At 52.4% G+C, this 11,985-nt stretch overlaps 1 protein-coding gene and 1 long non-coding RNA gene across 2 annotated transcripts; one reads left to right on the forward strand and one right to left on the reverse strand.

Annotated features, from left to right (window-relative positions):
- Window positions 1-449: 449 nt before the first annotated feature.
- FOXA1 (forkhead box A1) lies at window positions 450-5,078 on the reverse strand. Its single transcript, XM_015865038.2, has 2 exons — window positions 4,777-5,078; window positions 450-2,881 (listed from the first exon to the last, which is right to left on the reverse strand). The coding sequence occupies exons 1-2, from the start codon at window positions 4,846-4,848 to the stop codon at window positions 1,625-1,627; spliced, it is 1,329 nt and encodes a 442-aa protein (XP_015720524.1). The 5' UTR covers window positions 4,849-5,078; the 3' UTR covers window positions 450-1,624.
- A 113-nt stretch (window positions 5,079-5,191) lies between these two features.
- LOC107315067 lies at window positions 5,192-9,684 on the forward strand. The gene is made up of 3 exons (XR_001555780.2): window positions 5,192-5,526; window positions 5,641-5,748; window positions 8,525-9,684. It is a non-coding gene; the product is annotated as an uncharacterized LOC107315067 (long non-coding RNA).
- Window positions 9,685-11,985: the final 2,301 nt, after the last annotated feature.

Below are 11,985 nucleotides of genomic sequence, written 5' to 3' on the forward strand. Positions count from 1 at the left end.
CGCAGGGAGATCTGCGACGGTGCCTCTCGTGGGGGATCGGCGCTGCTGTTGGGATCCCCGCGGTCAGCCCGAGCCGACACAACGAGAGGTCCCCGTGCCTTCTTTCCGCCACGGGAATGTTAACAACAACTACAAAAAAAATCCCGTGTGTATATGTATATATATATAGATAGATAGATAGATAGATAGATAGATAGATACACACATATATATATGTGACACCACCCCAGGAGCGCACATCCCCTGCCCAGTGCGTGTGCGAGTTCTGCAAAAGGAGCTCGAAAGTCCACACGCACCAGCGCAAGCTCCGCGCCACGCAAAGCCTCGAGCTCCGGGGGTCCGCACCGATCCCCGCACGGACGGTGCCACGGCCGCATCCGCCCGCACCGCGTGTGGCTGCGCGCTCCGGCGATCACCGCAGAAATTTCGGAAGGAAACAGTGGCAGTCGTTCATTGTTAACATTTGATTTATTTAAAGTCCTTAACTGCAAATGATCAAAAAACCATACTTCACGCGTTAAATTCTCAGTTATCGTTTTAAATCAAAATATTTTTTTTCAATTACAATCACATTTATAAAATTAACAAAAAAAAATCTTAAATTCACGTGTAATTCTTTTTTACTGTCATTTAAAGCAATTTCCAGCTGTAAAGAAAGAAAAAAAAAATATAAACCATGCAATAAATTAAGAACATTGAGACAGCGAACAGGAATAATAATAAAACCCGTCTGGCTATGCTAACACCGTGTAAAACTGTGGAAAGTGCATTAACACTGGATGAAACAAGCTAATGATGGCGATAATTAAACGGCCACAAAAATGATGGGTGTGTAATGTATTAAACGAGGTGGGAAAGGGGAGAGGAAGGGCTCTCCTCTGTTCCTAGCGCTGGTGTGAGGGCCAGCGCCTCCCGGGAAGGGGATAACCTTGTTTTCAGTCCATAGCTCCGCTGGTACGCGACGAAGAGACCTTAAATTAAATAAGCATGTCATCCACACGTAGGCGAGAATGCCTGAGGAACGAGAACCTTCAGTAACAGATGGGAAGGAAAAAAATCCAACTGGCTGTGACCTCTTGTAACGTTATATTACATCCCAAGACAGGTAACACTTGGAAAAAAATAAAGGGGGGTTTGTGGGGAGTCTGTCCCGACCCCGGGCTGCAGCTGGGCCGGGTGCGGGGTGCGGCTGTCCAAGCCGGAGGTTTGTTTTGCAAGTATCAAAAGGATGATCCGAGAGAGCAAACAGTCCTCTTGTTGCTTAGAGATTCTCTTAGTGTGTTGCTACTTCACAGCAGTATTGTCCTTCAAAGCCTTTTTAATTAAAAAAAAAAAAAAAAAAAAAAAAAAAGCCTTAAACCTCTACTCGCTTCTTCATCTCCGTATTGGGAAAGTATTGCCACATACCTGTAAACTTACATGAGATTATAGTAGAGCGGGGCGGGGGGCGGAAAGCACAACGAGTAGTTTACAAGCTCACCCATTTTTCTCCTTTTCAATGACACCCTGCGGGGTGCGGGGGATATGTACAGCGCGGGGGGGAGAGGGGGGTGCGGGACGGGGACAGCGCACGGCCATCGGGAAGTAACAGTCCTGTGCACGGCGTGCGCCCCGAGGCAGCGAGCTACGAGGTGTTGAGCACGGGTCTGGAGTACACCCCCTGGTAGTAGGAGGGCTCCAGCGCCGAGGGCTCGATGCTGCCGCGGGCCGCCATGGAGCCGCCGCCCAAGGGCAGCCCGCCGGGGATGGCGGCCCCGTACGAGGAGTACTGCAGCGCCTGCTCGTAGGCTTTGAAGTCCAGCTTGTGCTGCTGCTCTGAGGAGGACATGAGGTTGTTGATGGAGAACGGGTGGTTGAAGGAGTAGTGGGGGTCCCCTTTGAGGTGCAGCTGGGGTTCGTGGGCCAGGGAGTGCGGGGGGTGCGGGACGGAGGCCAGGGCGGGCACGGAGCCGAGCGAGGAGGCGGCGGCCGGGGCCGAGGGCTTCAGTTCGGCGCTAGGGCCGCTGTGGTCCATGGGCTGGGGGCTGGCGGCCGGGTTGGGGCCTGGCAGGGGGGCGGTGGCGTCGGGCGGCGCCGCTTTGCCGTGGGCGCGGGGCAAGGGAGAGCCGGAGCCCGAGGCGGACGTCTGGTCCTTTCGGCCCTCCGACGGGGCTTTGCCCCCCGCCGGCTTCTCGCACTTGAAGCGCTTCTGTCGGCGGAGATAGCTGCCGTTCTCGAACATGTTGTCGGAGTCGGGGTCCAGCGTCCAGTAGCTGCCCTTGCCCGGCTTGTCGGGGTCGCGGGGCACCTTGACGAAGCAGTCGTTGAGGGAGAGGTTGTGGCGGATGCTGTTCTGCCAGCCCTGCTTGTTCTCCCGGTAGAAGGGGAAGCGGTCCATGATGAACTGGTAGATCTCGCTGAGGGTCAGCTTCTTCTCGGGCGCCTGCTGGATGGCCATGGTGATGAGCGCGATGTAGGAGTAGGGCGGCTTGGCGTGCGGATAGCTCCGCTTGAAGCTCTTGGCGTCCCGCGTGCGGCCGAGGTTGGACTGCGAGTAGGCCATGGGGCTGACGCAGGGGTTCATGCCGCCGTAGGGACCCAGCACGTTCATGGCGGCCGGCTGCCCCGACATGGCGCCCAGCCCTCCGGGGCTCAGCGCCGCGCCCATGGCCGCCACGCCGGCCGCCATCCCGTTCACTGCGCCCGCAGAGCCCGCCGGCATGGCGGCCACCGCGCCGGGGCTCAGCCCGGCTCCCAGCCCCGTGTTGGCGTAGGACATGTTGAAGGAGCCGGAGGTCATGTTGCCGCTGGTCGTCATGGTGTTCATACTCATGTAGGTGTTCATGGTGTTCATGGAGCCCAGCCCCGAGTTCATGTTGCTCACGGGCACCGAGGAATAGGCCTAGGGCAGCGAGACGAGAGAGGGTTAGCATGGAGCCCTGCACCGCGGAGCCTCCGAACCCGCCCAGGACGATCGCCGAGAGCCCGAATCCTCATGACGGGAACGGGTAGAGGCTGCTCGGTGACGCCGAGCCCAGCCTCAGCACCGCGGGCCCCTGGCTCGGCCGCCCCGAGTGCTTCGGGGCTCTGCGGGCTCCGAGCCCCGTGTTTGAATCCGTCCGATTACTGCGATCTACGGGCGCACGCCGGTGTGCTAGGGAAAACTTTCCCGGAATAACCGCACGCAGCTCTCCCTCCTCGCTGATGTATATTTCTGTTCCTACAGATAATGTCTTGTCACAAATCAAAATTAAAATATTAGAAAAAAAATCAGCAGCTCCCGTCTGCACATCGTACCTGTGGAAAGCTGCCCCTGTTCGCATTTCCTAACGAGTCAGGCTTAAAGTTCAAACCCACCATCCCAACCTTTACGATGCGCGCGGAGCCCCAGCTCCCACTGCACGGAATTCTCTGTAGCCCCCAACAATCGGGGTATTGCAGCCCGATCCCTCCTCACCGCTCTCACCAAATGCAGAACCTGGAGCCCCAAAATGTGCGTTTCGGGTTCACATCTGATTTCACGTGAGGGAGAAGGGCTCAGAGAAACTCGTACCCGTTCACCTCGAACAAAGGCAACGAGGCCGAGGAAAGGTTGTTAGGTGCGGGTTAAGTGCACTATAACATTCCCCATTATTCCCTACAAATTCCGCGAGCTTCTCAATGCGCTTTGAATTTAGAGGATCTCAGAAACTATCGGAGAGGGCTCCCACCTCACACTCAAATAGCGATTCCAGTTCAATAACACGGGAGGAGAAAAGAGTGGGGTTAAGAAAACAGCAAAAGGGCAGGTCGTGTAACTTTAGGTTCGTGGACAACGAGCGTGGAGAGGAAAAACGAGCGCGGCACTGACGCCCCTCGGGGATGCCCCCCTTTGCTCTGAGCTCTCCCCGCTGAGGGGGTGGCAGCGAGGTGACAGTGGTGTGGCAATGGGGTGGCCGTGGGGTGACACAGAGCTGCGCGGCCCTGCGGGAATGGGGACTGTGCCGTGTCCGGGTGCGCTGATGCAATGCCGGTGTGCACCTCGCGGCTCCCTCACTTCCTTAAAACGGCTCCTGCCAGGGCACCGCTCCCGCTTCTTCCGCGGTGGTGCCCCGCTGCCTTCCCCGCGGACCCCCGCAGAGGCCAAGCTATACCGGGGCCTGGATCACGGCGCTCCCCGGCCCTCTCCTAACGGCCTTCGGGCCGCTCATCACACCACGCCGGAGCACGGGGGGGCCCGGAAGAGGCTGCCGGCTGCCGCGGGTCGGCGGCTGGCGGCCGGGCCGGGCCCCCTCCGAGTTCCCCGGCCTCTCTCTGCAGCGCCGCCCGCCGGCATCTGAACAGCAGCGCCCACCGCGGGCGGGCTGTCTCGCAAAATCCGAACAAACGGCGATTTATTCTTTTTTTTTTTTCTTCCTTTCTTTTCTCTCGGCTCTAACAGGTGAGGCCCAGGCGGCAGCTAGCAGCGTGGGGCCCCAAGGAATGGGAGGGGGGGGCGTGGGGAGCGCGGAGCCCTCGGCCCGGCGCGCCCTGTGCCCGTGCCATATGCCGGGAGGAGCGGGACGGCAACGCGGCGGTCCCCTGCTCCGAGCCAGGAGTTCTTCGGGGTGAGCTCAGCGCTTCCCCCGGCCCCTCCGGTTCTCCTGCGGGCGGTGCGGAGCTCCTCGGGGTTGCTTGGCCGAGGAGAGACACGATGGCGCTGGCGGGAGACGCAGCGCGAAGCTGATCCCCCCTCTCGCTGCCCCTCTCTGCACCCCGGCCCTCCCCCAGCCCCCTCTTCTCCCTCTCGGAGGGACAGCGGACCCGAGGCTCGCTCACCTCCTGCGTGTCGGCGTAGTAGCTGTTCCAGTCGCTGGTCTCATGCCCTTCCATTTTCACAGTCCCTAACATTATGGAACCAACCTGCCCGGTGTAACCATCCAGCCCTCTTGCAAGCGAGCGACGGGTGGCAGGAAAAGAGCCCGAGAGGCCGACCTAGCAGGAAGCCAGCTCCCAGGAGGGGCGGGAGTGCCGAAATCTCCTCTATAATGAAGTCAAAAAGGAGGCAGGGAGCGGTGCGGGGCGAGACAGTCGAGAAAGTGAGGAAGTGCCGGCTGGGATGTGAGTGGAGTTGAGCTGATGTGGATCTTACGTCGCACAAAGTACCCTCCTCCTCCTCTCCCCATTTGTCCGCCGCACAAAGGCGTTCGCACCTACAAAGCCGGAGATGCACCTGCCAGCGAGGCAGCTCCCCTCGCCTGCGGCTCCCCTCGGGGCGGCACTTTATTTGCAAAGCGGCGTAATTGGTTTAAGCTTGCGGGGAAAGAAGGAGAGACGGAGGTGGGAGAGAGGAGGGAGGAAGCCCCCCCCCCCCCTCATAGACGGACAGGACAAGCTTTAGGAGGGCTCACTGGAAATGAAATGAGGTAGATAAGGAAAGGGCAGCCCCCTCTGTTTGAATAGAATGCTAAAGGCCATCCAGCCCTAAAACCCCGAGATTAGGGGCCATATTTACTGAAGTCCAGTAGATGCTCCTCTAACAGAATGGCCGGGAAATCCTCGCACGCTCCCCCTGTTCCTCCCGTCAAGGTACCGGCGCTCGATCCAGATCCCTAAGCCCTCAACCCCGCGGTGCCCTCCACCCGGGACTGTGACGGTGATGGTGATGATGATGATACCTCTTTCTTGGTGTCTTACTTTTAGGAATCATGAGTCACCGTGGTGAGCTGTAACACTCTAGACACCCAATAAATGCGGACAGAGACTTGAATGCGGATCCACCGAGGTCAGCCTCTGCCTGACAAACACCAGGTGAGTCACTGGAACAATTTTATTTCTTTCCTGGCGAAAGCCTCCAGGCCAGAAGGCTGTTTGAGAGCCTTGGGGAGCCTTCTCTGGGGCCGGGCACCATTGCCTTCTTCCCAGCTTTTCTCATGGAAGAAAGAGAATCCTCAAAGGCTGGAGGGCGAAAAGGGGCTACAGAGACAAGGTAAATGGACACTGGACGAAGCTCTTTAAAGTATGGATGCAGGGAACCTCAGTCTTCACAGGTGGATCTAACATGCTCTCATTCTGTCCCTGCCCGGCTCTTCGAGCTTATGCGAAGACCGCCGACAGTTCCTGGGTTTCTCGCCTTGTGCTTTTTCCTTCCCAGAGACTTTTATCATCTGATAGTGGGGGGAGGGGGGGAAGTAAACAAACCCGGAAACAAAAATAAAACACACACACACACACACGCCAACATAGCAAAGCAGAAAACCCAAAACTCAAGTAGCTGTTCGTGGAATGGCAATTTGAAGGGGAAATAAAGGTTGTTGGGATTTTTGACAAACTTAGGTGTACTATATGACACAAAATACAATGCCTGGATCCGAATTTCTTCTTGGCATGTTTATCACCCGGTGAGATACACACCAATGTGTCCTCCAGGGCTCTGTGAGGACGTCCCCACCTCAAAACCGCTTTTTAAGAAGTTTATCAAACAGAGACGCAGGACCGAAATTCAAAGTTACAGGTTATCTCCTCCTCGAGGGCAGTGTTTTAATTTGTCCTCTAAGTGAGTTTCCTTTTTCTGCTCTCCCTTTCTTTGTTCTTTCTCCCCTGTCGCCTTTTTTATTTTCTTTTTTTTTTTTTTCTTTTTTTTTTCTTTAAATTTGGGAACAGAATTAAATCAAATCCCTGAAACAGATGCAAACCTGGAATCATCCAGCGAGAAAAAGGGATGAGAATGTGTCTTCAAGGAAACAAAATTAAAAAGATAAAAGCATTGAGTAAAACTCATCCTCTCAAGTGGCCAAACTACACAAATGGAAATTGGAACAAAATCCAGAGGAAAATCAAACAGATGCTCAAACTGTTGTCTTTATGTATGCACCCTCTCCCTTTCCCTAATGGAAACAGTCTGAACACGGAGACCCTTCGGTACCGGCTCTCTCAGCTCCGGTGCTCCGGCTCCGTTCAAAGCCTCCCAAAATGAGGGAGGGCTCCGGCATCCCGCTGCTCGCCGCACGGTGACCTCGGGGCGGTGCTGCCGCTTCCCAGCATGGCCCCACGGGAGCAACGCCCGGAGGGACGCGAGCAGCCCGCGCAGGGCTCGCCGTGTGCCGGGAGGGGAACAGGCACGGACCCCACGGGCGGCACGTAGCTCGGCATTGGGGCACACGCCGAGTCGCGCTGACACCGCCGTGCTGAGCCGCGCCGTGCCGTGCGCGGAGGCCGGGCTTGTGCAAAGCCGCAGCGCCTCCTGTTGTCCGGCCGCGGCTTCCTGCTCTCGACGCTGCTCCCGAAAGTGAGACTCAGGCAGGCGGTCTGTTGCCTTCTTAGAAGAGAGCGTTTCAGCTCGTTGCACAAATGGATCAGCGCGCCCCAGGCGCTGTCAGCTGCTCCTGGAAATCCCCCCCCAGCCCCGACGTCCGGAAGCCTCCCGTGTGCGGAGCGGCGGAGCGCGGCGGTGCGGTGCTTCCCGTCTGGCCGGGGCTCAGCGCGGTGAGGGATGCGCGGGGAATCCCGAGCGAGGGAACCGTGTCCTTCCGCAGCCCCCGAGGGGAGGAGAGAGCAGGGCTCTGCGGGAATGGAGGACATAGAAAGACTTCTGCCATTCCAGCCGTTAGAACGGTAACCTCGGCCCCCGAGCAATCTCGTTAGAGTCGTGCCGTTTTCCCGGTTTCTCATCAAGCTGTACCTGCCGCATCTTTTTTTTTGCCCGTGGTATGGGACCAGGGCAGGCACCGCGCAGGGACTCCGCACAAACCAAGACCCCCGGCCTCGCTGCGCTCGGGCATTGACCCACGCGTTGGATGGGAGATGGAATAGGCGAGAGCGTTCGTTTTGACTTTAAAGGGCGGATGGGGAAGCGCTTCTTCAATCCGCTCCTGCGTAAGAGCTCCTTTTCCTCTGGAAGAGGCAGCTCTTCAGTTCAACTTGTAGGGTCTTGTCTGATTATTTCCAGTGGACGGGAACCTGTCGGCAGCATCTGTGCGGGGCAGGTCTCAACCTCGGGAAGGAGCTGCGAGGCTGCATCAGAATGCCTTCCCTGTTCTTTGCTGTCTGTCCGTCTTTCTATTTCCCCGGCTCTGCCTCCTGCCCACCAGTCCCTCCCGGTGGCAGGAAACTCCCGTTCCACCCGTTTCCGACCCGGACTCCCCCCGTATAAAAGTGAACACAGGAATCGCGTGGAAGCCGCACAGGTGCCCGCAGCCGGGTGGAAACCCCAGGACGCTGTCAGCAGCGGCCGGGGGCAGCCCCTCACCGAGGGTCGCACCATGCAGCCCTGCCGGGCTCTGCCTCCCCTTCTTCGCCCTTCCTGAGCCGCGGGGCCGCCCTCCAGCCCCAACTCCCACCTGTACGGAGCTCCCGCTTGAGCCTAGGTCGCCCGGGGTCTCATGAATGGAGCAAGTAGCCTTCCTTGAAGCCCCGAGAACGCTGAAGCAGTGACTTGAAGCAGCTGGATTTTGTTTTATTTTACTTTATTTATCTTTGTTGTCTATTATTTTATTACTCTGTTTCAATTTATTTCTTTTCATTTCTCTTTTTATTTTTCTTTACATTTCCTTATAATTCACTGTTTCTTATTTATTTATTTATTCAGGCATCATTCAGCACACAAGTATCGACTTGATACATTCCTGACATGGAAAAAAAATACGTTGCCCATACCCGTAAACCCTCACATATCACATCCCGGTTAAAGGAGAAAGAAGCACAAGTAACGAAATGAAAAGCTACCTATAACCTACTGTCTGACTGCAACAGAAATCGGAGTAAGGAAGCCCCCGGGTTTGGCTTACTTTTTTCTTCAGTGCAACAATACAATTCTTAAGCAGGTAAATCACACCCCGGTGTATTCAGTCACTTCATTTTTGCTAATAAAGCTGTGGGCTTGCAGAACTTGTGCTAGCAGGATGCCCATCCTGCTGTGTTGTTGGCAAAGTCTGTTTTACTCTTCATAAAAATAAATGCATTTCATGCTTCTCACTTAGATCAAGAACAACCATATTGTATGCGTTTCAAATGATAGGTGTTTTATTTATGCTACATTTCCTGAAACATGAGTGGCAATGCTTCTGTTGTTTATTTCCATCAGTGTACCAATTCTGATGCAGTCACAGACCCTTTTTGAAAGTTTTCTTTGCAAATTTTTTTTAAACAACCGTCTTTTGTTTTGAAGTAACAGCAGTAATACAGCGTAGAAGAAACAGTATCAGAGGGGATGGGACTACACAGAGGTAAGTAAGTATACTTCAGTGGCGCCCACTTTGTAGTCTCACACAAACAGAAAAATGAATTTTTTAAAACATACACAAACTTCTGTAATGCACACAGAAGGAATAAAGAAATCAAAGACTTCATGGTTAATCTACATAAACCAGCACCAGAAACAAACCCTGGGAGGAGACACACTTCTGTATAAATCCTAGAGATGAGAGAGTGACTTTGTGGACCACCATCCATCTTTTCCAATAGTATCTGCTGATTGAACAAAAAGTATTTTCACACCTTCAGAAAATGCAAAGTGTTCTCTGGGAGAATATCTGTTTCCCTGATGTAAGCCAAATATTGTTGTAGGGGTCAACTGATGCAGAGCTGATCAGCTCCTTGGGATATTCATGTCAACAGAAACACAGCAGTTCTGTGAACTGACCTTCCTGTGCAGAAGATTGAACTGGAATCTTGGATTTAGCGCCACGTTTTTCATTCCCCTCCCCCCATTTTCCTTACCTAAAAATAAATAAATTAAATTAAAGATTATTTTTCCTTCTCTTTCTCTACAGAACATTTACAGAAAAAGTATGATAGAGAGCAGTATCCACTACAAACAGCTGCCTTGACTGTCTTCAGCTCTGAAGAATCAAATGTAAAAATCAAGGCTGGCTTACTTAAAGTCCTCCCCAGGGAGCAGTTCTGCAGTGTTACTCGGCTTGCACTTCCTAGAACACAAATTAATTCTGTCTGTATTAACTGCACAATTTTTGAGCTGTATTAACAAGGACACTCAGAAACTGTGAGATATGTGGCAGTGTGTGAACACATACATGCAGAAATAGACTGGCCATTTCCTCCATCATGGGACATGCATGATATCTGCCCTGGAAAAGGATGCACAAAAGACCTATGTAACAATATCCCACAGTTGTACATTGTACCTTGAAAGCGAGACTGCGAGTAGCAACTGGAAACAGCCTGAAATCATAAGCAAGACTTGTAAAATAGGACAGACAACTCACATCGATGGGAAAGTAGATGGTGATTTGGATCCAGGAGCATTTTGGGGCTCCTCAGTGGCAGCAGTTAGTCAGCAGTTTGGAGAGTGGCTTGCTCTCCCAGCAGTTAGTCTGAGCTTCAGCTGCTGCTTCAGGTATTTCAGGAGTGAATCTCCCTGCTGAGCAGATTTAAACGAATGGCAACAGGAAGGTCACTTTGCTCACCACATGCCTTCCCTTCTGATTCCACGCAAGCTCTGTTCTCTGTGCAACTACTGGTGAGACAAGGAGAGCCAGGTTGGGCAGATGCAATTCATTCCTCCTCCACCCTTCCCCAGGCAATGTGGCAGGTGTCTGAATATTCCTGAAGTTTATGCAGCTTCAGGGTTACTCTTTCTTAGGTAGTGACTTAAGGTGGGATGGTTGGGAGGGAATTCAGCACTGCTTTCCTTCATCTCCTTCGAAGAGAAACTTAGTCTTCCAGCCCAACAATTTAATTGCTAGATCATGGGTTTTCCTGTTACCTGTTGAATGTACAATCCTTTGCCTTTTTTCAGGACCAATACCAAGGAATATTCCATTCACTACTCACTCATAACCTTACCCTTAGATACAACAGAAACTTCAGCCTCTGCAGATCTCTCTTTTCACCCCTTGCAGGACATGTCCTTTTGCTGAAGAAACTGAGCAGATGTGAAAATTTTTCTTGTGATTAAATGGGATTTCTATGTTCCCCAGTGCTGACATGCCAGCTGTGAAACCTACGAGATCTACAAACACACAGACATGTATCTTTCTATATATCCACAGTCAAGCTGTTGTCCTAAGAGAAAAGAGTTGGACAGGAATAGGGGACTGGAAAACCTGCTGTTTTCTAGTATTAACTGAAAGACAGTGGAGAACAGAGATAATATGATCAAATTTTAGAACTAAAGCAAGTAAAGGGCTGAACCCAACAAAGACTTTGGGAGGTGCTTTGCTGTAATTTCTCTGTTTATTGCTTACAGCCTTTTTTAAAGCCAGGAGTGCCTCTGACCTTGTGCCTATAATAAAGGCTGTGTGTGATGGGCTGCTAGAAGTAACTCATGTAATTTCTCTTGGGTTCTATAATAAAACAGCACATAACTGAAAACATTACAGTATCATCATACCACCCCCTGCCCCCACCCTCCACCCCCCCAAAAAAAAACCCCAAAAACCTGCGATTTATGATCACTCAAGCTGACCTGATTTTATCATTTCAAGTATAGTTGAAAATGAAAAGGCTCCATCTTTTTTTCCGTCTTCTTTTTGCATCTTATTTTGAATTATAAGGGAAACATCATTATTTAAATAAAGTATTTCAGTTGTGTGGGGAGAAGCAAAGCTCAAAAGCATAGGAGGAAGAAAAAAATTAACTACTTCTGCTGGCATAGTACCAGCAAGTACAGATATCACACAATCACAATGGAGATTAGCAAGGGCTGGGTGTGCGTATTTGTAATGCGTCAAAGAGAGGATATAGTGATTAGAAGCATGACGATGCTTTCAACACTCACAGAGGGACTGAATGTATGATTTATAATACTAATTCTGCAAAACCTTTCTATGCTTGTGCTTACTGCTCAAGGGATTCAGCATGGATTGATCAATGAAAAAAAAAAAAGAGGTGTTTTCTTCGGCTCAGCTGGATCAAACTCTTGAAACTAATCAAAAACCTTTTCAGTATTGACACTGTCTGATCTAGGAGATTATTTGCCACCTACCTGTTTACTCCATTGTTCTGCTGCAGATTACCGTTCCCACAGTGTAATTGTCAGAAAAGTTTGTTCTGTGTCCTCAATGGCAATACTTCACAGATCGCCATTTT

Source organism: Coturnix japonica, chromosome 5 (assembly GCF_001577835.2).
Source record: "Coturnix japonica isolate 7356 chromosome 5, Coturnix japonica 2.1, whole genome shotgun sequence".
NCBI classification, from domain to species: Eukaryota; Metazoa; Chordata; class Aves; order Galliformes; family Phasianidae; genus Coturnix; species Coturnix japonica.